The 24,968-nt window shown below is 42.5% G+C and overlaps 1 protein-coding gene across 4 annotated transcripts; it reads right to left on the bottom strand.

The window, feature by feature from the left end:
• Positions 1-1,621: 1,621 nt before the first annotated feature.
• Positions 1,622-22,307, bottom strand: LOC122544524. 4 transcript variants are annotated; one of them, XM_043683830.1, is made up of 9 exons: positions 22,179-22,307; positions 20,690-20,725; positions 17,573-17,863; positions 13,481-13,810; positions 11,859-11,954; positions 4,782-4,809; positions 4,557-4,609; positions 3,607-3,641; positions 1,622-2,236 (listed from the first exon to the last, which is right to left on the bottom strand). In XM_043683830.1, the coding sequence occupies exons 1-9, from the start codon at positions 22,207-22,209 to the stop codon at positions 2,099-2,101; spliced, it is 1,038 nt and encodes a 345-aa protein (XP_043539765.1). In that variant the 5' UTR covers positions 22,210-22,307; the 3' UTR covers positions 1,622-2,098. The 4 variants fall into 4 exon arrangements, with proteins under 4 accessions (XP_043539765.1, XP_043539767.1, XP_043539766.1 ...); XM_043683832.1 differs by lacking the exon at positions 3,607-3,641; XM_043683831.1 differs by lacking the exon at positions 11,859-11,954.
• Positions 22,308-24,968: the final 2,661 nt, after the last annotated feature.

The raw sequence follows: 24,968 nt of genomic DNA, 5'->3' as shown, positions 1-24,968 counted from the left end.
AACAGTTTCCTCATTTCCCGTTCCCCCACCTCATCCTAGCTTCTAACCTCCAGCAACTCGATCCCTGACCTGTCCGGACTTGTCCGACCTGCCCAGCTCCTTTTCCACCTATCCACTCCCCCCTCTCCTCCCTGACCTATCACCTTCATCTCCTTCCCCACTGACCTATTGTACTCTATGCTACTCTATCCCCACCCCCACCCTCCTCTAGCTTATCTCTCCACCCTTCAGGCTCTCTGCCTTTATTCCTGATGAAGGGCTTTTGCCCGAAACGTCGATTTTGCCTGTCCTCAGATGCTGCCTGAATTGCTGTGCTCCTCCAGCACCACTGATCCAGAATGTGGAGAGAGAAAGCCGATATAACGTTTCCAGTCCAGTGACCCTTCTTCAGAACCGATTAGATGAAGGCAGTGTCCAGAAAGAAACACGGGAAAGCAAAGGAAGCATCCATAGTTGTTGATAGTGAATGTTAACCACACTCCAAAAACTGCATGCGTTACTTTCAGCACTGCCAACCCATTGTCAATTCCTCATCATCTTTATTATTCAGCTTCTCTTCTTCCCTAGCTTCCGATTAACCAACCCTTTGTCTGGCTACCTTATTCTCTTTCCCTAAATAACATCTCCTTCTATGTTTTACACTCCTTTACCACCTACTACCTTTTTCTAAACGTTTCTAGGTCTGAGGAAAGATCACTGGATGTAGAATATTAACTCTCCTTGCCTATCTCTCCAAATGTGACCAGACCCGCCCAATTTCTTAAGTCTACATCCAATTTCTCCAAAGTGAACTCACTTACTTTGACCTTGACTGATATTCAATGTCTCTGTCAGTTTTGATAATTTATTTTCAACAGTTCTCTGAATTTTGTTATTTTAGTGTCGTGTATGATAAAGACAGACAAAAGAGATCTTGTTTGTCTGACACGAATTTCATCTTCACAGTACCACAGATTCTCACACTGGGGCTCAGAGTTTAGGCATTAGGACCAGTGTATTCAGGAGAGATGATGGGGAACCCTTTTTATACATAATTGTTCATGGCATGCTGGTATCGCCGGCTGGGGCGGCATTTATTGCCCGTGCCTAATTGCCCAGAGGGCAACAACATCACTGTTGGTCTGGAGTCATGTGCAGCCTGTAAAAGTAAGGACAATAGAGTGTCTTCCCTCAAGGAGATTCGTGAAACAGATTGATTTTTTCTCTCACAATCAGAATTAGTTTCATCATCATCATTAAACTCTTAATTCCAGATTATCATTGCATTAAATTTCTAACCCCTGCCATAGCAAGATTTGAACCCACTCCACAGAACATTATCTGATTCTCTGGATTAATAGTCTAATGAAAATACGTATCACACGAAGTGTAGGATTGTTGTGGAACTGTCTTCCACAAATCATTTATTTTAGATCAATTATTTGAAATAAATCTGAGAGAGATTTTTGTTTTCTTGTTAAGCAGAGGTATTAAGGAGTTACGGGATAAAGGCAGGTCTATGAAGTTAGGTTACAGGTTTGCCACAATCTCAATGAATATCAGAATGGCCTAGTCCTGTTCTTCTGACATTCAACTACTTCTATTTTTATATAATTGTTTAGAATGTTATGCGTTTGTTTTGCTGTAATTTTCTTGCGTATCTGCATGCTTTCACGTGTTCTGAATTGTTTTCTGCTGTCTAATAATTCTCGAATGTTCTGACGGACATGAACCTTCGCAGCATTGGATCCCTTTGGCGTAGACATTGCTTATTGAGATGGAAACCTTCAGAAGCAACTCTTAAGCAGAAATTAAAATCTTTGTGATCTCTCTCTCTATCTATCTATCTATCTATTTCTATCTCTATCTTTTACTCTCTGTCTCGTCGTCAAGCCTGGTTCATCTGGGAGCGGAGGGGAATGTTTTGCTTTATTTTCAATCCAGGAAATGTTGCAAAGAGACTTTGAGAACTCGGGGAACCAGGAGCGGATTTTCGCTGCGTCAGTTGATGTAAAGGAGGATGGGGTATTGAATTGATTCACCGGTTGTGCTTCAGTAAACAACATGACAGACAAAGGAAGCAATGGCGATGAAGGGGTGGGGGGCGGTGAAAACGTTGTTATGTTTTCACGTCCATATACATGCACAGCTCTTCCCTGACGACAGAGGCAGATGTATTTTGATTCGAAACTTCTATGTTCAACGCAGCATAAGTAACGCTCTCACAATTGTTGTCGTGTACTTTGGAATACTCGCCCTGCATTGAACAACATAGAAAGTAGTGTTTGTAAAGTATAAATTGATATCTTGTGATTTTGCTCCTCTAGAAAGGCTTTTTAAATATAATTTGTCCATCTATCACAACCTTTTGGTTCCTGTCAATCTCTTTCTCACTACCTCCACACTCTGCTCTTTTTTTTGCAGGCTCTCAATTTAGCTGAGATCACAGTGGTTAGTAAGATTGCGAATGTCATCAAAATTAGTAGAATCTGTGAAGAAGTTTATCTAAGAGTACAATCGGATCTTGATGAGATGGGCCAATGAGCTAAGGAGTGACATGTGTAGTTTAATTTGGATAAATGCAGAGTATTGTATTTTGGTAAGACAAACCAGGGTAGGACTTACATAGTTAATGGTGGGGTCCTGGGGAGTGTTGTTGACCAGAAGGCACTAGTAATGTAGGTGTATAGTTCCCTGTAAGTGCTATCACAGACAGACAGGGTGATGAAGGTTGTGTTTCCACAATTGGCTTCAATGACTGGCACATTGCGTGCAGGAATTGGGGCGTCATGTCGCGGCTGTACAAGACAATTTCAAGGCCATTTTTAGAATACTGCGTACAATTCAGGTCGCCCTGCGTTAAGAGAGATGTTATTAAACCAACGAGGGTACAGAAAATAATACAATAATGTTACTGGGATTTAATGATTGACTTATCGGGATAAACTGGACATTTTTCCCTGGAGCGTAGGAGGCTGAAGGGTAATCTTATAAAGGTTTGTAAAGTCATGAGGGGCATAGAAACGGAAAATAGTCAAGGTTTCTTCCTCATAGTGAGGGAGTCCAAAACTAGAAGGAATAGGTTTAAGGTCGGGGGGAAGATTTAAAATGGAGCTGAAGATGATTTGTGTATGGAATGTGCTCCCAGAGGAAGTGGTAGAGGTGGATTCAATTACAAAGCATTTAGGCAGATACATGAATAGGAAATATTTAGAGGGATATGGGACAAATACCGAGTTCGGTAAATTGGACCGAGTTTGGTTTAGGAAACATGGCTGGCATGGAAGATTTGGGATGAAGGCTCTGTTTCCATGCTGTACGAACCTATGACTCTTTCACTTTGTAATGTGCTTCCTATGTTTATCTCTACCTCATTATTTCATTGACTTTAGTCCCACTCTCTTCACCGTCTGCCCATTGTTCCGCTGTTTGTGTTGATTTTCTGCATCCCTCCCCGTTTCCCATTCTCTGTTAATTAATCCATACTTGTCCTAATCTTCGTCACCCTCCAAGTATATTGTTTATCCTAAGACTCTCTCTGTCTACAGGATAAACTAATTAGACTTTGTATAACAAGAAAATAATAAAATAAAATGCTTTGAGTTTGACTAATAATGGTGTGCTTACCATGGAGTTGCAATAGATCAAGTTGGCGTTGTCGTCTGGTATAAAGGAAGCACAGATATTTAGATTTATTTTTCCCTATTTCAGCAATGAGACTTGGTGATTTATGTTGTCAATAGTTTTTGTGTGCTAAAACCTGGCGCCCAAAATAAAATGTGTCGAAATATTTTAAAATCTCTCGCCACACCCTTGCCTTGGAGTGGGAGAGGGATATCTGGTGATTCAAACTCAAGGTGGCCATTGCTCAGAACAGAGAGATGTTGAGATGGAGTCCTCAGGAAGCCGGTGAATAGAACCCACTTCGTCGACATCACTCACAAGCCATTCGAGAGAAACACCCTTACCAAGCATGTAGGCTATTAAAATGATGACAAATAATATCTTTGAATTTATATTCTGTTGAACAGGATTTGCCTTGGAATGGAGGGATTGCCTTATGAGTTAAACAGATTGGGATTGGGAGTGAACGCAAACGCAATGGCATCACCTCAAACGCTTGTTTCTAAGATGCTATGCTTGAATTAACTTGAAGTGAGTCTCCAAAAAGATATTCACTGTGTCCCAAATTAAATGGCTTGTGTTTTGTCTGGAAGACCTTTAGCTAGCACTACTCAAGAAGGGTTACTTGACTAGAAACATTCATGCTGTCACTCTCTCTCTACAGATTCTGCCAGACCGACTGAGATTCTCCTGCATTTCTGGTGTTATTTTCTTTAGCTTTTTGACCTCTGCAGTATCCACTACAACAGGAACCAAGTTATTTCAATGCTTGTTTCTGATGTTGAGACTCTCACTTAACTGAGAGTGAATAATCATACAATGAACAGGAATGAGGTTTAGGAATTCTCCACTAAAACCATTTACACATTTATCACCTTAATAATCACAAATAAAGATGTTACTTTTTTATCGCAGTCATTACAACCAGTCACTAACTTCTGCAACATACTTACAAATGCCATCTTGGTCTTTGCTGTCTGTAATTTGAACTGCTGTGGATGCAGTCCTGTAAAATAAAGACATATATTGGCTCAAACGTTCTCCCGATGTAATGGGAATTAATGTCATAAAAATCAATAAGGAACAAATACTCGATATAACAATGTTTTAATAAACATTTCTCGAAATGTTGCATATTGTCAAATGCCAGATTATCACGAGTCATATAACATCCTCACCTCGGAATATTTTGACGTTTATTCTGACCTGTGAGATATGAAACAATAATGCAAAGTTGAAATGCCTCAAACATGATGGTCAATGTCAATAATACAAAACAAAGAACTGCAGGGTGTTAGATAATAGAATTAAAACGGAGAATGGTAAAGAAGCACAGCATGTCTGACATTACCTGTATACCATTACAAATAGAAATCTGAAGCACAAAGTGACATGGGACTCTGAGTTCCGGATTCTCTTCAGGTTAACAGAGAGGTTCAGTTGGCAGTTAGGAAAACAAATGCAACGATAGTTTTCATTTTGAGCAGATAGAATGCAAGACCAGAAATGTACTGATGAGACTGTACAAGGTTCTGATCAAACCACATTTGGAAAATTGCGAGCAGATTTCGGCCCTGTATCTAAGAAAGATGCGTTGGCCTTGGAAGGGGTCTCCAAGAGCGATCCAGGATATAAAGTGCCTTTCTTTTGGGAAGCGATTGAGTACTTTGTGTCTATACTCCATGGAGTTCAGAAGGATGAGGCTGGAGACCAGATTGAAGGTCACAGAATACTGAGAGGCCAGAATATTGCGGCCAAGGAGTCGAATTTCCACGAGCAAAAGAGAAAAGGACCGGAGGGCACAGCCTCATGGTGAATGGACGGCTCATTAGAACTGAGTAGAGGATTTCTTCAGTTAGAAGATGGTGAACCTATGGAACTCATTGCCGCAGAAGGTGTGGAATATATTTTTTTAAATGACTGTATTTCTATAGGTTCATGATTGGAATGTCGATCAAGGCTTACTGGGAGAAGGCAGGAGCATGGGATTGAAATGCATGTCATCCATGATCGAATGGAAGAGCAGGCTGTATGGACTGAATGGCCTAATTCTGCTCCTATGCCCTACAGTCTTATGGTCTTTGCCAAAGAGATCTGTGCGCCTTCGCGTTTTGGGGGACAAGGGCGGGTAAGGCAGAGCCCTCATGTGTTTTTAAGGCTGCAAAAGACATTTTATTCATCAGTCAAGGAATCAAGGAGAGGTGCAGGAAAGAGAATGTGAGCAGTGTCCGATCAGCCACAATTCTATTGAATGATGAAGTAGGCTCTATGGAGTGAAAGGCCTGCTCCTGTTCCCATTTCTTATGGCGCTATGGACTTGAAATGTTAACTCTGTTTCTCTCCCACTCTCCATAGACACTGCAAGAATTCTTCAGTTTCTGCTGCAATTTCGTTTTTTTTATGAATCCAAAACATTTGGTGTCAAACTGGACAGAATCAAACATTTAAACTGAAATCTCCCAAAAAGAAAAAAAAACAATACGCATTAAGAATATGAACATTCGAAACATAAGGAGCAGAATAGAAGACAAAAAAGTCATGCTTTTCCTGTTACAGCTTAGTACCCCCCGCTGCGCAGATACAGGCCATTTGCCCCTTCCAATGAACATTCCAGCCAGACCTACCCTGACCCTCTGCCTGCATACCCAACTTTCCTACAGCTAATCCACCGAGACCACACACCCCGAATACTTCGGGATAATTTAATAAAGCCAATCCGGCTAACCTGCACAACTTTGGACAGTAGATAGAAATCCAACCAGTCAATTAGGAGAACATGCAAACACCATTCAGATAGTCATAGAGTCATACAGCACAGAAACAAGACCTTCTCTCCAACCAGTTCAAGGCCAAACCATAGTCCCAAACTAAACTTGTCCCACCTGCCTGCTCATGACCTATATATCTCCAGACATTTCTTTATCATGTGCTTATGGAAGTGTCATTTAAACATTGCAACTATATCCACACACGCCACTTCCTCTTGAAGTTCATTCCACACAAAAGACACTCTGTGATAACGATAATACCCCTCAAGTCATTTTAAAATATTTCTCCTCTAACCTTAAGAATATGCCCTGCAATCTTGAACTCCCACCCAACCCCCGCCCCACCTTAGCGAAATGACACCCGCTTTTCATCTTGATTATAGTTATCTATAAATCGCAATAAGGCCACCTCTTAACCTCCTGCTTTCCAATGAAAGATCAACGACTTAGAAGTCCTACAGTGTAGAATCAAGCCATTCAGCTCACCAAAGCCGCACTGACCTTCTAAAGAAGATCTCAAATCCATACCCTGTCCCGCTAACCCTACGTTTCCCTTACCTAATCCACCTAGCCTGTACTATATGAGCAATTTAGCATGGTCAATTTACCTAACCTACAAATCTTTGGTTCGTGGGAGGAAACTTGAATACCGGGAGATAACCCATGCAGACAAGGGGAGAATGTGCAAACTCCACACAGGCAATCGCCAGCGGGTGGAACAGCTTTTGGGTCCCTGCCGCTGTGAGACAGCAGTTTTAAACACTGAGTCCAGGAGTGATGCTAATTGCCCACAGCATCCATGGATGCGTAGGTTAAGCGTTTTAGTTATGTGGAATTCAGGGTAATCGAGAACAGGTAGGAGTATGGGCCTCAGTGGAATGCTTTTCAAACGGTCGGTATGGACATATTGGGCCCAATGGCCTGTTTCCACTGTGTCGGAATTCTCTTGAAAAAAAAACCCCAGTCTCTCAGAACTCAAGCTCTCCTTTGCTTGCAACATTCTGGTAAATCTGTTCTGAACCCTTTCCAGCTTTATAACATCAAAAACTAGTGTGAAAGAAGTCACCCAAGGAAGGAATTGAATCCAAATCATTGGTGCTGGGAGGCGTTAGTGCTAACCACTGAGCAACTGGCCTGCCCTGTGGAGACTGGATATTGTTAAGGACAGTGAGTGAGTGATCCATCCTAACTGCTTCAGAAAGACTGCTCCCTCGTGAAGTTTGTGAAATGACTGCACTGAACGGAGTGCTTGACAATATATTTAAAGCATACAAGGAGCAGATAAATCGACGGTTAGGACTGGAGTCCTTCATCAGAAATGAGGCCGAGACCATCAGGGGTGGAGAGATAAATGGGAGGAGGTGGCATTGGCGAGAAGGGAGCTGAGAGTGCAATAGGCGGATGGAGGTGTGCGTAAGGGTGATAGGTCAGGGTCGAGGGTGGAGCGGATAGGTGGGAAGGAGGATTGACAAGCGGGACAGGTAAGGAGGGCGGTATTGAGCTGGAAGGTTGAAACTGGGGTAAAGTGCAGGTAAGGGAAATGAGGAAACTGGTTAAGTCCATATTGATGGACATGGTGTTTTATGAGTGTCAAGGTGGAAGATAAGGCTTTCTTCTTCAAGACGTCGGGTGGGAGGGAGTGGTGACGGAGGAGGCTCTAGAATTTCTATATTCTTTGTTCTAGGCCCAGGGCCTGCATGCCCTCAGCAGAGCAGGAGTGGGAGTTGAAATATTCGGCCACTGGGTGGTGGAATGGCTTGGTGTGAGTGGCCCGGAGATGTTGTCTAAAGTACTCTGTGAGAAGGCATCCAGCCTCCCTAATGTAGAGGAGAATACATCGCGAGCAACAGAAACAATAAATAGCATGTTTCGAAGTACAGGTGAAACTTTGATGAATGTGGAAGGTTTATGAGGCCTTGGGTGGATGTAAGGGGGGAGGTGTGGGTGCAGGTTTTACAATTACTGCGGTGGCAGGGGAAGGTGCAAGGATGCAAGGAGGGGATGGTCACTTGTTATGGCGTGGACCTGACCAGGTAGTTATGGTGGGAACAGTCTTTCTGGAAAACAGATAGGGTTTGGGAGGGAACTACATCCCTGGCGGTGCGGTCCGTTTGTAGGTGGCGAAAATGTCGGCAGATGATGTGATTTATGCGGATGTTGGTGCAAGAGAAGGTGAGAAGCAGAGGGGTTCTGTACTTACTGCAGTTGGAGGGGAGATGAGGGCGGACGTGCGGGACGTGGATGAGATGCATTGAAGGGCATCTTCAAACATGTGGGAGGGCAATTGGGTCTTCTGGTGTGTTCTGTGGTGGGACTGATACTCCTGAGAGCAGATGTGGCGGAGGTGGAGGAATTGGGAACATGGGATAGCATTTAATCAGGAGGTTGGGTGGGAGGAGGTGTAATCCAGGTAGCTGTGGGAGTTGATGGGTCTGTAAAATGTCAGTGTTAAGTCGGTCCTTCTGGATGGAGTTGGAGAGGTCTAGGAAGGGGAGTGAAGTGGCAGGGATGGTCCAGGTGATTTTAAGTTTGGAATGGAATGTGTTGGCAAAGTTTATGAATTGTTTGACCTTCTCATGGGAGCACGATGTGGCACTGATGCAGTCATCAATGTAGCAGAGCAAGAGGTGGGGAGTGGTGCCGGTGCATCTCTCGAAGATGGACTGTTCTACGTCGCCGAAAAAGAGACAGGTATAGCTGGGGCCTATGCGGGTGCCCATGGCTACTCCTTTTGTCAGGAGTAAGTGGGAGGAATGGAAGGAGAAATTATTGAGTGTGAGGTCCAGTTCAGCCAAATGAATAAGAGTGTCAGTGGAAGGGTACTGGTGGGGACAACGGGAGAGGAATAAATGGAGGGCTTGGAGGTCCTGGCCATGGGGATTGCAGGTGGAGAGAGATTGGATGTCCATGGTGAAGGTGAAGCATTGGTGGTTGGGGAAACGGAAGTCTTGGAGGAAGTGGAAGGCGTGTGTGGTCTCCCAAACGAATGTAGGGAGTTCCTGAAACAAGCGGACAGGACAGTATCAAGGTAGGTGGAGATCAGTTCAGTGGGGCAGGAGCAGGCTGAGACGATAGGTCAGCCTGGGTAGGTCAGGGTTGTGAATATTGGGTAGGAGGTAGAATCTGGCAGTGTGAGGTTCCAGAACTATGGGTTTGGACGATGTGGGTGGGAGATCCCCTGAGATGATGAGGTTGTGTATGGTCTGGGAGATGATGGCTTGGTGAGGTCATGTTTGAGGGGGTCGTAGGAGGAGGTGCATTCGAGTAGGTGCCTGGCTTCAGCGCTGTAGAGGTCAGTGCGTCAAATGACCACCACACCCCCTTTGACCGCAGGTTTGATGGTGAGGTTGGGGTTGGCGCAGAGGGAGTGGAGGGCTGTGCGTTGTGAGGGCGAGAGATTGGAGTGGGTGAAGAGGCTGGACTGGTTCTAACTAGGATTCTAACTCTGGTTGAAGTCAAGGTAGAGAGATTGTAATTTTGACCCAATACATTCTGGTGCAGTTGCCAAATATTTTGTTTTGTTTATCGGCCACCCATTGCTTTTGCACTTAGGAAAGTAGCGACATCAGCAGGCTGTTCAGCCCTCAAGCCTTTTGTGCCATTCAAGAACATCATGGCTGATCAGTGGACTAACTCCACATACCTGCCTCTGGCTCCTGTCCCCTTCACAGCTTTACTTCACAAACGCTTCTCTATTAGATTTGAGAATACACCATCCCCTGTCTTTTTGAGTTAAGCTGTGGCTCTGTATGGAGGGAAAGCGACCGCGATTGGACACCTCCTATGAATGTATCAAAGGCCAAGAGGGCTAAAAAATACAAATGTACTGAATGGTTACTATGAGGCCCTCATTGCCAACACAAAAACGTCTCTCTATATCTGAATGTTACTGGGGCACTATTGCAGAGTTAAGGACAAAATGCCTGATGGCTCCATGTACTAGCTCTTGCAACCTATGCCTAATTTCTGGAGTTACAATTGAAAGTTAGTGATTGACTTATCGTTAATTGTCTTTCAAGTCTGATGGCTATTGTTTAAATACATTCATGTAATGTGGGCATCACTGTTCAGGTCAGGATCTATTACCTCTGCTCTTCAGAACCTCGTCTCTAAAAGTGAATTGACCTCTCCTTCATTTTTCTGAAAAAAACATTCTTTTCGGACTCCTTTTTGTACCTATCAACTGCTACTTATCCTCACGTCTACCTTTTCTGTCTAATGAACTGAACATTTTACATCAGTATTTTAAAGAGCCCATTTCAAAGAATATGAACAGAACAAATCTCCAGATGCGCCAGTGTCATTCACTGAATAAACCAAAATGAAAGTAAACTCTGTGTCTAGCTGATCTGAACACACAAAACTAAAACCTTTAGAACCTTAGAGTCATACAGGCCCTTAAGTCCCATTTGTCGATGCTGACCAGATTTCTCAAACTCTACTCGTCCTAATTACTTGCATTTGGTGCATATCCCTGTAGAACTTTCCTGTCCATGTACCTATCCAAATGTCTTTTTAATGTTGTAATTTTGCTCACCTCTACCACTTCCTCTGCAAACCCGTTCCATATACTCACCAGCCTCTACTCAATAAAGTTGAACCTGAGGTCCCTTTTGCAGCATTCTCCCCTCACCATAAACCTATGCTCTCTATTTTGGGACTTCAATACTCTTTGAAAAAGACCTTATCTATTCACCCTATCCATACCTTAGATTATCTTACCATCATAAGATCACCCCTCAGCCTTCGACACTCCTGAGAAAAAAAAAATCCCAGTCCATCTTGCCTCACCTTATAACACAAACCCTTCAGTCCCAGCAACTTCCTTGTAATTGTTTAAATATATTTATTCTAGTTTAACAACATCCTTCCTATAGCAGGATGACCAGAACTCTATGTATTATTTCAAAAGTGGCCGAAACAATATCCTTTAAAGCCACAATAAGAAGTCCCAAATCCTGTTCTCAAGGCTCTCACCAATACAGGGTAGTGTGCCAAACACTTTATTCACCACTCTGTCTACCTGTGATGCCACTTTAGAGGAATTATGTGCCTCCACACACACCCCCACCCTCAGGCACCTCTGTTCAAAACACTCTCAGGCACCTCTGTTCAAAACACTCCCAGGGCCTGATTGAACCTATATTTTCAAACAATATTAATACGACATAAACCTTGATCACAACTATCTGTTCACGTTTCCAAGTTTCCCACTAAACTGTCACAGTTATACAAGTCTACAGCACAGGAAAATACACCTCAGTCCCATGCTGATCTGTGCTGGTCAAAAACGTTTCTAATCCCATTTCCTCAGCGCTTGACCGATTGCCTTGGCATGGCAACGGCACATCTAAACCGTTTTCTCCCACTTTTTCAGGCAGCAAGTTCAAGATTCCCCACTGTCCCTTAGTAAATCTTCCTCTTCACCCTCTCCCAATACTATCGCATCCCTCCTAACCAATTATATTATACTTTTGAATAAGTTACCTTTCTTGACAATAAGAAGGCACAGCACCACAAGTAAAACAATGATCACAGCAGCACATCCCAGTCCGACGAACATATATAATCTCTTCTGGGCAGCTATGTATTGCAAAAGAATGAATCACATTAATGAACGGCAAAGAAACATCAGTATGTCCCACTGAGAATAATGAGGAGAAAGTGAGGTCTGCAGATGCTGGAGATCAGAGCTGAAAATGTGTTGCTGGAAAAGCGCAGCAGGTCAGGCAGCATCCAGGGAACAGGAGAATCAACGTTTCGGGCATAAGCCCTGAAGAAGGACATACATTCCAACTTAAACAAGCAATATAGCTAATCAATATTTAAAAGCTTACTGTTCCTGAGTCTCCTGTTCCCTGGATGCTGCCTGACCTGCTGCGCTTTTCCAGCAACACATTTTCAGCTTCACCACTGAGAATAATATCCATTTTGAAACAGTAGATGGTCCTCTTTTGGACATACATTCCAACTTAAACAAGCAATATAGCTAATCAATATTTAAAAGCTTACTGTTCCTGAGAATTGAGTAGGAGCGAATATCTGGTCTGTCCCATAACAGTCACTACGTGTGGCTGTAGAGGAAGATTTAATAGAATGTTGCCTTGGGGGCCTGGAGAGTTTTCGTGGAGAGAGATTGGACAGACTGCGTTATTCTCCTTAGAACAAAGAATATTCAAAGATTGTGACATGATTGACATCCATAAAATGATGCTGGCTGGGATTAGTTTGACAGAAGAAACTTTGCCACTTGACTGTAGCAATGACTGGGGAGACGGTGAGGGGGAAATGGATTGAAGATAACGGGCAGACAGTTTACAAGCGATGAGAGGATTTTGTGAAGACCCAAAGGGTTGTGGGAAATCTGGAACTCACTGCCTGTAATGGTAGGAGAGGCATAAATTCTCATCCCATTGAAGGGGGCTGTGGATACGTATTCACAATGCCAAGGCAAAAAAGGCTATGGGTTGGCCAGTGGGAGTAGAGAATAAATAAGCTGTTATTCATTAGCACATATTTTATGAGTGGAGGGGCCTGTTTCGGGACTGTAGGACATGAAATTTGAAATCTCCCACTCATCCATTTTTGCACAAAAGCATTCACTGGGCATGTCCACTGTTTGTTATTTTGATTATTTCCCCTACTCTGGGGGATAACCTCGGAGACGTTTCAGCTGCTCTGTTGAATTCACAAAAATGCATCCTTCTGTGCAACTCAAAATTAACCGTGCTACGAAAATTGGGGCCCTGGATTGTCGAATGGTTATGCCTGACAATGCACAGACAGTCTCTGTCAATGCCCAAGTGTTATATCCCATTGAACAATGGCAGTAGTATCTGGCATTGTTTGTGCATCAAGATGACGTCATCCAATTCAGAATTAGGGAGACGCCTAACAGGAGAAAGGGCTTATAACCCACGCTCAGACCTTTGATCAAATTGCATCAAGTTACATCAAGGGCAGAGGACAGACATAAAGCCTGAAGCACTATCAATCATTGAACAGAATTTCTTGCAACTATCAAATTGGATTAAAAAAAACTAGCAGTAAATTTCTTTACCTGCATGTATTTATGAAAATGAGGAAGAATTTCACGAACATATAATTACCTTTTGATGTGTGATCGTCCTTTCTTTTCTCTGTGACTGAAACAGATTGGCTGAACGGGGAAAGAATGGAACGTCCGTTTACCTCTGTTTTATATCGACAACTGTAGTTTCCTGCAGAGGAATGTTCATGGATGTTGATGGTAATGACCGCAGTATCTTCAAGACCAGTCACATGATATTCCTGTCTAAAATCTTTCCTCCGACTATTGTAAAAGGAGAATATTCCTCCACTGGGCCGAATATCACCTTGGCAGGAAATCGATACAATGTCCCTGCTTGAATTGGCATCGGAATCTGACAACGCTTTGATATTCGGTTTGGAGAGTTGATCTGTTCCATAATTTTAAAGTAGACTTTTACAAAAAAGAACAATCGTATTTTTTAAAAAATCAAAACACTCGAAAGAAGAAAGTGTGGAAGAAAACAATTGCAAAGTCCAGAAAGAGAGATCTTCATAGCAAAATTTTTAAATCAAATGCATAAACAAGTTGCAAAGTAAATGTTAACCAAATAAACCTTAACTGATATCATCCTATAAAATAGTACACTACATAATGTTAGTATTGAGTTTTTGTTTTTCATTTATGGGACTTTGGCGTCGTTAGCTGGCCAGCATTGATAGCCCGTCCCTATTTGCCCTTAAGAAACTGGTGGGAACTGCTTTCTTGAATCGCTGCAGTCCATTTGCTGTCGGTTTACCCACAATGCCGGTCGAGAGGGAAATCCAGGATTTTGTCCAATGACTGCGAAAGGAAAGGTGGTATATTTCCAAGTCAGGGTGGTGAGTGGCTTGGAGGGGAACTTGCTGGTAGTGATGTTTCCAAGTATCTCCTGCCCTCGTCCTTCTACTTGGAAGTGGTCATGGGTTTGGAAGGTACTAAGGATATTTGGAGAATTTCTGCAGTGCATCTTGTAAATAGTACATGCTGCTGTTACTGAACACTGGTGGTACTGAGATTGAAAGCTTGTAGATGTGCCAATCAAGCGGGTCACTTTGTCCTGCATGATGTCAAGTGTTATAATGTTGTTGCGGCTGCCCCAATTCACGCATGTGGGGTCGTTTCCATCACACTCCTGACTTGTGCTTTGTGTATCGATTTTAGGGTTTCAGGAGGTGAGTTACACACCGTAGTATCCCTCATCCCCGAACGGCTGTTGGAGCCACTGTGTTTTACGTGGTGAGTCCAGCTGACCTTCCTGTCAATGGTAATCTCAACCATGTTGACAGTAGGAGATTCCGTGAAGGTAATACCATTGTACGTCAAACGGAGGTGGTTAGAGCATCTCTTACTTGCGATGGAACATAGAACAATACAGTCTAGCACAGGCCCCTCGGCCATCGACGTTGCATTGACATGTGAAACCGATCTGAAGCCCATCTAACCTACACTATAACATTATTATCCATATATTTATATAATAACTATTTAAATGCCAGTAAAGTTGGTGAGTCTACTACATTTGCAAGCAGGGCATTCTACGCCCCTACTACTTTCTGAGCAAGGAATCTACCTCTGAAGTCACCCATCCTTCAATTTAAAGCTGTGTCCCCTCGTGCTAGCCAGCATCGCCCGAGGTAAAAGCTCTCACTATCCACCCGATCCAATCATGTGATTATCTTGTATGTCTCGAATAAGTCACCTCTCAACTTTCGTCTCTCGAACAAATGCAGCCTGATGTCCCTCACCCTTTGCTCATAAGGCCCCCCCACCATGCCAGGCAACATCCTGCAAAATCTCCTTTGCACTCGTTCAAATGCCTCCTCAACTTTCCTATAATGCAGCGACCAACATGTACACATGACTTCAAGCGCGGCCGCACCAGAATTTTGTCCAGCTGCAACATGACCTCATGGCTCCGAAACTAAATCCCTCTACCCACAAACCATACGCCTTCTCAACAAAACTATCAACCAGGGTGTCAATTCTCAAGGATCTATGCACATGGACACCGAGATCTCTTTGCTCACTGATACTACCAAGAGTCTTACCATTATCCCAGTAGTCTGTATTCCCGTTACTTCTCACAGTTTCCTTTGGCCATTGTCTGGCATTTGTGTGGTGCGAATGTTCCTTGCCACTTGTTGGCCCAAGCCTGATATTGTCCAGAACTTGTTGCGTTTAAACATGAACTGCTTCAGTACCTGAGGAGTCACAAATGACGCTAAACTCTGTGCAATCATTGCCGAATATCAAAGGCCGTTGATGAAGCAGCTGAAGATTGTTGCGTGGAAGACGCGACCCTGAGGGACTCCTGCAGTGATGTCCCGAAGCTGAGATGACTGACCCTCCATAACCATAACCATCTTCTTTTGTGCGAGGTATGAAGCTAACCTCAACCATGGAATTCAACTCTTTTTTCCACGTTTGAACTGAGATTGAGATTTGTATTGAGATCTGGATCTGATGGATCCTGGCCAAACCAAAACGGGGCGGCACTCAGCAGATTGTGGCTGAGCAGGACCTGCTTGATAGCACATTTTAGATTACATTACAGTGTGGAAACAGGCCCACACCGACCCGCCGAAGCGCAACCCTCCCATACCCCTACATTTACCCCTTACCTAACACTACGGGCAATTTAGCATGGCCAATTCACCTTACCTGCACATTTTTGGAATGTGGGAGGAAACCGGAGCACCCGGAGGAAACCCATGCATACACGGGGAGAACGTGCAAACTCCACACAGTCAGTCGCCTGAGGCAGGAATTGAACCCGGGTCTCCGGCGCTGTGAGGCAGCAGTGCTAGCCACTGTGCCACTGTACCGCCGTACCGCCCACAATTTAATGGCCCCTTCCATCACTATACTGATGACGGAGAGTAGACTAATTGGGCGGTAATTGGTCGGTTGGATTTGTCTTGCATTTTGTGTACCGGATGTACCTGGGCACTTTTACACATTGTTAGATCAATGTCAGTGTTTTAACTGTCCCCAGCAGACATCACTATGCTCATCCCTGGAACTTCTGGATAGCAAGGACACCTACGTCAGTGTCTGACTACAGCTCCGCGTTCAACACCATAATTCCAAACGAACCCATTTCTAAATTCTGAGACCTCGGTCTCGGCTCCTCCCTCTGTAACTGAATCCCGAACTCCTGATACATAGACCACAATTAGTCAGAATGTGCAGCAATGCTTCCTCTATCATAATCCACAATACCGATTCCCCACATGGTTGCGGTTTCAGCACACATCTATACTCATAACACACTCACGACTGTGGGGCCAAATTCTCACCCAAATCCATTCACAGGTTATCTGACCGATAACCACCGTTATCGGTCAGATGTGAAACAATGATGAGACGAAATACAGAAAAGAAACTGTGTGCTTAGCAGCATTTTGTAAAGACAACAACATCAGCAAAATCAGCAAAATCAAGGATTTCAGCATTGACTTCAAGAATCAGAGAGGAGGGCATGCCCTCAGATGCATCAATAGTGCTGAAGTAGAGATGGTCGAGGGTGACAAGTTCCTGGCAGTGATGATTGCAAACAATCTGTCACGCACCTCGCATGTCAACGCGATGGTCAAGGATGCATAACAGGTTCTCTACTTCCTCAGGAGGCTAACAAAGGGCAGAATGTCCACAAGCTGCCCTTAATACTTTTTTTATAATTGCACCATATTTGACTGCAGCACAGTATAGCAAGTGCTCAAGAAATCACAGAGAGTTGTGAACGACGTATAAACCAACCTTCCATCTTTTGATCTCTTCGATACTCAGGACAGCAACCAAAATAATCAAGAAATCCCCACCACCGTAATTTTATTGTATGCCACTCTTTTTCGTCAGGTAAACGATACAAGGGTTGGAATACATGATTGCACAGATTCAAGAACAACTTCTTCCCCATTGTTACCAGACTTTTGAACAGACCTCTCAAATATTAATTCTGGTCTCTCTCTGTACCTTCTCTGCAGCTGTATCCCTGTATTCTGCACTCTACTCAGTTACTCTGATGCACATTGTAAGGCACGATCTGCGTGTAAAGCTTGTGAAGCTACACTTTTCACTTTATCTCAGTGCATGTGACAAAATTAAATCAAGCATCAAATACAAAGTAAACGTAGGTTTCATGACATACCTCCGACATGTATCTGAACAGGATCAGTCAATCCTGATCTTCTCCATGTTCCATTCTCCAACAGAAATAAACATTCACACATGTAACTTGCTTTGCCTCTGTTTAAGGGTGTTAACGGTAAAGATGTTTCACATTGTCCTTCATGAAGATCTTTGTGATGACATATGGAATTGTAAAAAAATTGTACCCTTGTGACTGGACATTGGCAGCTACAATTCACTGATGTTGCCTCTCCTTCCAAAAACACTCCATATGATGGATTCAGGGATACTATTGGCTTGGGGAAATCATCTGCGGAATTCAGTTAAAACATTTCATCTGTAGAATATGTTTAATCAAAATGTCTGAACTGTTACAATAAGCTGACTTCATGTGAACTTTATTGAAAATGTTTGTACATCGATTTGTAGCCTGGGTTCTCAGCTGGGAATTGATTTGCAGATGTTTTGTGCCCTCTCCATGTGGCATCTTTAGTGCATTGGAAACTCCTGTGAAACATTATGTACTGTTTATCTGGTTCTGTTTCTGCTGCTTCTGATTGCCAGTTATGGTTGTTCATTGTAGTGGCCGTTATATTGAGTCCAAGTCAATGTGATTATTGATAGAGTCCGTGCCTGTTTCTATCAAATCTCTCACTGTCCTCTGTTTAGCGTGTGCTTTGATCGTTGTATTGTCCCAGTCAAATTTGTGGTCCTTGTCGTTTGTGTGTACGGCTACCAGGACAGCTGGTCGTGGCATTTAGTGGTTAGTTGGTGTTCGTTCATCCGGATTGTTAGTCTTATTCTTGTTTGCCCTTTATCGTGTTTCAGGCTGCCTTTGCACGAAGCAATGGTCTCATTTGATGTAACAGCACTGTTTATGTCACTTGACAAAACTCTGGCTAGAGAGACTATTTCCAATCTCCTGAACAGGCAGAACAGAAAACATGATGTGGAAACCTACCAACAAGGACTGTGTACTCAAAATACTAGACACACTTCGCATTCAAATATATGAACAGATCAATGGGACACCTATGGGCTCACCCATCCCTGGGCTCATAGCAGAAGCAGTGATGCAAAGATTGGAACAAGCAGCACTAGCACAAGACTAACCCAAACTCTGAATCAGATACAGCGATGCCACATTTGTCATCAGTAAGAGAACATAAATTGAGAATATACACCGGATCATTAATACCATATTCACAGGAATCACATTTACAGGAGGAGGAAAGAAACAATCGATTCCTATTCCTGGATGCGATGGTACAAACAACACAGAACAGTGAATGCACCACAAAAGAGTACACCCTGACCAGATCTTGAATTACAACAGCAACTACCCGAACATCCACGAGACAATCTGTATTAGGGATTCAACACTCTGCAGCACTCCCGGCCTACAAAGAGAATAAAAAACACGTGCACAGAGTCTTCACCAAGAACGGATATCACTACAACTACATTCGCAGATGGCTAACAACCAACGTGACAAGGACATGCCACGTCCTAACAAATTAGCCACGCTACCTGATTTTAAAAAATGTCTCCGAGTTGACATCAGACTTCTCCGACCATGAGGTTTCATGTCAGCCCATAAATCGACAGCCATGCTCAGACAACTCACAAGGACAAAACACCCTTACCCAGCATGTGCAAGACTAAAATAATTTACAAAATACCATGCAAAGACTGCACGTAATAATGTAGATGATGTACAGACAGACAACTAGCAATCTGCAACCATGAACACCAACTGGCCGCTAAACACCACGACCAGCTAACCCGAGTAGCTATACACACAGAAGACAGGGAAAACAAATTTGAATGGGCCAAGACAACGATCACAGAACAAGCTAAACAGAGGTCAGCCAGTGAATTCTTCGAAGCATGGACACGGACTCCATCAACAAGCACCTTGACCTGTACCCAATATACCGGTCACTACAACGAAGAACTGGAAGCAGCAGAAACGGAGCCAAATTCCAGAAGACACAGTGCAGCACGACTTCACAGGAGGCTACAAAGCACTGAAGATGTCACCGTGACAGAGGATGAAATATCTGCAAATCAATTGCCCATCTCGGCGAACATACTCACAACCAAGACTGCATAAGGATTTCAGACTAAAGTTACTCAGTTTTAGCTGATAGTTCCACTTACTGTTTGAAATTAATCAAAGTGTACGGGAATACTTGCCTTTAGAGCACAGAGTTTTAGAGCAGGGAGATGATGCAGGGACTGTATAAAGTGTTGGTTCGGTCATCGAACGAGGGTAATGTGCCCAGATCTGGAATCCACATTCTAGAACGGATGTGACAGCACTAGGAGAGGGTGCAGAGGGATGTTACCTTGGGACTGTAGAGTTTCAGTGAGAGGGCGAGTGGACAAACAAGGGTTATTTTCGCTGCAGCAGAGGATATTTAGAGAGGATCATTATTGGGATGCATAAGGTAGACAGGAAGAACTTTCTGCTCATTGACGGAGAGATCAATGAGTACGGGAGAGGGACAAAGATTGAAGGTAAGGGCAAGTAGGATTAGAGGGGATGTGAGGAAACATGTTTTCACATCAGTGGGGAATCTGAAACTCACTGTCTGTAAGGGTGGGAGAGGCAGAAACCCTCACCACATTGAAGAAGAATTTAGATGAACACTTGTGATACCAAGGATTTTGACCAAGTTCTGGGAAAACGGGTTTAGAGAATAGTGAGGTGGCTGCTTTTGACTAGAATCGATCTGATGGCTGTGTCATATATCTCTGGGACTGTACGACTAATGTTTATAAAATTTTGTTTAATCTTCTTATGGTCATAATATGATTATAAAGTTTCAAACAACAGAACCTGATCGTGCCACGAGGTTCATATTATTCATTATAATTCTCACACTATTTCTTCTGTCCACTGCCAGGAAATATAATCAACCAATCGGTGACACTCCATGATAGACGGACAATAAAAAGACGCACGATAACATTAACTTTCAAAATGATGTCGATAAAGCTGGATACAAATTTTAGCCGTACATTTGTTTAAACTGTTTCTCATCAATCAATCTGATAATCAAGTGGAAAAGCATTTAGACAGTTAAGTATATGTAAAAGAATTAAATGCATTTTAAATTCTCATACTCACATATCTCCTGCATTTCGACCAAAATGTGGAAGTGGACTATTGGGAAGTGATAAAGGAATTGATTAATATTAATATGTTACTATTTAAAAATCTGGAGACAGACAGAGATGCAAATTTCTGTAATGACACATTTGGAGGTCGGACCACGAAAAGGGATTGTATTGTTTTTGGAAGATGTGGATGTAGGTTTGCTCGCTGAAGCTGGAAGGTTCATTTCCAGACGTTTCGTCATTCTACTAGTAACCTATTCAGAATGTCTCCGGGAAAGCACTGTTGATAATTCCTGCTTTCCATTTAGATGTTGGGTTTCTTTGGGTTGGTGATGTCATTTACTGTGGTCACATCATTTACTGTAGTGATGTTATTTCCTGTTCTTTTTCTCGGGAAATAGTGACCATAACAGCATAGAGTTGTTGGAAATTGTGACCATTATACTACAGAGTTTTATTTTAAGTTTGAGTGTGACATCATTCATCTTAAAGCTGAACAATGGAAAATACGGCACAACCAAAGAACTGGAATAAATTTTGAAAGTACACAAAAAATGGTCAATAGGAGATGCGCAAAATTATAAATAAACATTTCAGGTTCCACAACAATAGCCAGTTCCTTTCATGGACAATATCTAATGGGAACTTGGACTTAGTATGTTTTATGAAAGATATCAGAATTTCTAGAGTTGAAAGTAAGTGGATTATAAGAGTGCCAGAAACATAATTGCTGCATTGTTGACCAACTTTCATAATTCTATAGATATTGAAAATGGTCATGCTGACTCGATAGCCTTTTAAATAGCGAAGAAAATGTGTCAATGCAGTTCTTTGTCAGCTTGGCAAAATGGCAAAATTGGACAGAACCAGTTTGGCTGCTTTAAATACTGAACATGCTTCAGAAATCTGATGGACCTTTTTGAGGATATTTAAACATAGAACATAAAATAGTACTGCACAGTACAGGCCCTTCGGCCCTCCATGTTGTGCGGACCTTTTATCTGCCACTAAGCCCAAACTAACCTACATACCCATCATTTTACTATCAATCCACGTGCCTATCTAAGAATGTCTTAAACAACCCTAATGTATCTGCCTTCATAGAACTGTTGGCAGTGTATTACACACTCACACCATTCTGTGTAAAGTACCTACCTCAGACTTCTCCAGTAAACCTTCGTCCAAACACCGTAAAATTATGTACCCCTTCCCCCCATGATAGCCTTTCACCCTGGGAAAATATCTCTGGCTATCCACTGTGTCTGTGCCTGTCATCATCTTGTACACCCCTATCAAGTCACCTCTCTTCCTTCTTCGTTCCAATGAGAAATCCTGAGCGCCCTCAAACTTTCTTCATAAGATATACCCTCCAGTCCAGGCAGCATCCTGTTAAATCTCCTCTGTACCCAGTCTAAAGCTTCCACATCCTTCCTTTAATGAGGCGATCAGAAGTTAACTCAATACTGCTATTGTATCATCTTCGAAGGCAGGCTACTTACCAGTTGTAAGAAAGATTGAAAATGCGAACATTTTCCGACGAAATTTCCACCTGATACTTTGGACGTTGAGATCTGAGTTTGCCTTCTTTCTTGCTTAAGTATCCTATTAGTTGAAGCCAACAGTCTGCATTGAGCATTTTGAAACAGGAACAGAGATGATAAATTGTCATGTGGTTTCACAAAATTATTTCTATTGCGCACGCTATTGCTCATCATGAAAAAAAAAACATGGTGTTGAGCAGTCAGCGCAGAAGCAGTCTGCATAACTAGGAGCCTTCAGGCCATTCAGCCAGATTACACAGGGGGCTAGCTCAGTTGGCTGGCTAGCTGGCTTGTGATGCAGTCACACTAAGAGCACGGGTTCAGTTCTCACATCCAACTGTCATTACTACCATCTCATCCCTCTTTTTAGACATGCTGACCCGCAAGATAAGCTCCCCCCTCCCCAAGTCATCTCTCTCTCAATAGGAGAGAGTGGTACTATGACAATATTATCATTACCCAGTGGTTAGAAGCCAAAGTGCATCATTATCTGAAGATTGCAAGCATTGACTGTCAAAGAAAATGTATATATATGATGTCTATTTGAATTCTACTGTAATTTATGAAATCAGTTGCTACATCATGTGCTGGTATAACTTTGAGGACCAGTTATAGGAAGGATGTTATCAAGTTGAAGAGGTCTCAGAAGAGATTTAATCAGGATGTTGCTGGGTATGGAATGTTTAAGTTATAAGGAAAGGCTGGGTTTTTTTTTTCACTGGCACGTAGGAGGTTGTGAAATGATGTTGTAAAATCACAAGGGTACAAGTCAGGTTAATGGGAGTTGTCTTTTCCCTAAATTAGGCAATTTCAAGACAAGGGGGCATATTTTTAAGGAGAGAGGAGAGATATTTTAAAACAGCATGTTTTTGTTTTACACAGATGTTGATTCGCATGCAGGATGAGAAATTTATGCTTGTGAGCAAAATTACAACATTTGAAATACATTTGGATAACTACATGAATAGGATTGATTTTGAAGGGTGCGGGCCAGGAGCAGGTGGAAAGTTTAGTTTAGTATCATGTGTGGCATGCACTGGTTCGACTGAAGGATTTGTTTCTATGCTGTGATATTATAACAATGTGTTTCCTCAGGAGAAGAAAAGATGATTTTGCATTTCGTAAGTTTGTTCCGGAGACATAAAGTTTATTTTTATTTACTCATGGCCAGCAATTATTACCCATCCTGATCTGCCCTTGAGCATGTGGCAGACAGCTTGTTGGAGAATTGCATCCTCATGTCTTGCTCTCAATGCTGTGTCTATTCAAATTTGTTACTCTTATTATTGTTATTATTATTAGTTCGGTGATAATGGCCAGTAATGCAGAATACGTAACGTAGAACCACAATTGCAAAAGAGGTTTCAAGATAGTTGAAGATTCATCCTATTCTAACGCAGGTTAATTATAAACTGCACATATTTTATTAGATCTCAACCATATTGATATTATAGGGTCATAAAGATGTACCGCATGGAAACAGACCCTTCAGTCCAATTTGGCCATGCCGACCAGATATCCAAACGCAATCTAGTCCCATTTTCCAGCACTTAGCCCATATCCCTCGAAGCACTTCCTACTCATATTCCCATCCAGATGCGTTTTAAATTGCATCAACCTCCACCACTTCCCCGGCAGCTCATTCCATGCATGCTCCACCCCCCACGTCAAAAAGTTGCCCCTGAGAGAAAAAAAAATCAGGTTGTCAGGTGCATGTTGGTTTTAACGAATATAGAGAGTATTTTAAAGAAATAGTTTTAAGCTAAGAAATAACTTTGAGTGTTGTAACTGACCACAAAAGAAACAGGAAGGGCATTTCGCAATAAGCTCATGGTTTGTAGGCCTGCCTTTTGGACAATCAAAATAGTAAAGGATGATCTCAGAAGTCAGAAGGTTAGAAAAGAGGAACTGGATAAAATAACAGGAAGAGTGTAACGAACAGTGACAGCCAAATGAGACAGATTTAAAAGGAAAACAAGTGTGGTAATTAATAAGTATGATCGGCTTAGGCTTGGGTGCAGGGAATAACCAAATAAGGGGATAAAATGAAATAGACACTTATGATAGGTTTATTGCTTAGTGTATGGGTGTTGAGAGACCCCTCAGAAAGTATAAAAAACTCTGTATTTCACTGTCGGGTGTGACTCTCCTCATAGAGCCACCCATCTTTAAAGATGTTCGAATAAATGTATTGCTTTGGAACTCTTTGATGGGACTGAAAATTATTGATTAAGTGGGTTCGTTTCTCACACCCCTAAGTCCATTTTATATCTTTCCACTTTCACGATACACCTATGCCCTCAAGTTCTGGACTCCCCCACCCCAGCGAAAAGATATTGCCTATTTATCCTATCCATGCTCCTCATGATTTTTAATCATTTATTAGGTCACCCCTCAGCCTCCAAAGCTCCAGGGAAAGTCGCCCCAGTCGATTCAACCTCTCCCTACAACACAAATCCTCCAACCCTGGCAACATGCTTTTAAATCTTTTTTGAACCATTTCAAATTTCACAATATCCTTCTGACAGGAATAAGACAAGAATTGCACGTAATATCCCAAACAAATGACATAACCAATGTCCCGTAATGACATTCCAAATCTTATTCTCAATACTGGCCAATAAAGGAAAGTATAATAAATGCCTCCTTCACTATCCCATCTACCTGGGACTCGGCTGTCAATGAACTATGAAACTGCAACGTAATATCCCAAACAAGTGGCATAACCAATGTCCCGTAATGCCACAG

The sequence above is a fragment of the Chiloscyllium plagiosum genome, chromosome 50 (assembly GCF_004010195.1).
Source record: "Chiloscyllium plagiosum isolate BGI_BamShark_2017 chromosome 50, ASM401019v2, whole genome shotgun sequence".
NCBI classification, from domain to species: Eukaryota; Metazoa; Chordata; class Chondrichthyes; order Orectolobiformes; family Hemiscylliidae; genus Chiloscyllium; species Chiloscyllium plagiosum.
The sequence above is the reverse complement of the archived record's forward strand: the minus strand, read 5'-3'. Positions and strand labels throughout refer to the sequence as shown.

What these genes read in the sequence shown, in the direction of transcription:
- LOC122544524 (XM_043683830.1), bottom strand. Translation starts at nt 22,209, where the DNA reads ATGTTCGCATTTTCAATCTTTCTTACAACTG. An exon ending in AAACGTCAAAATATTCCGAG is followed by an intron (nt 4,610 to 4,781) that starts GTGAGGATGTTA and finishes TTTATTTTACAG; the next exon opens with GACTGCATCCACAGCAGTTC. An exon ending in CAAAGACCAAGATGGCATTT is followed by an intron (nt 3,642 to 4,556) that starts GTAAGTATGTTG and finishes CCTTTATACCAG; the next exon opens with ACGACAACGCCAACTTGATC.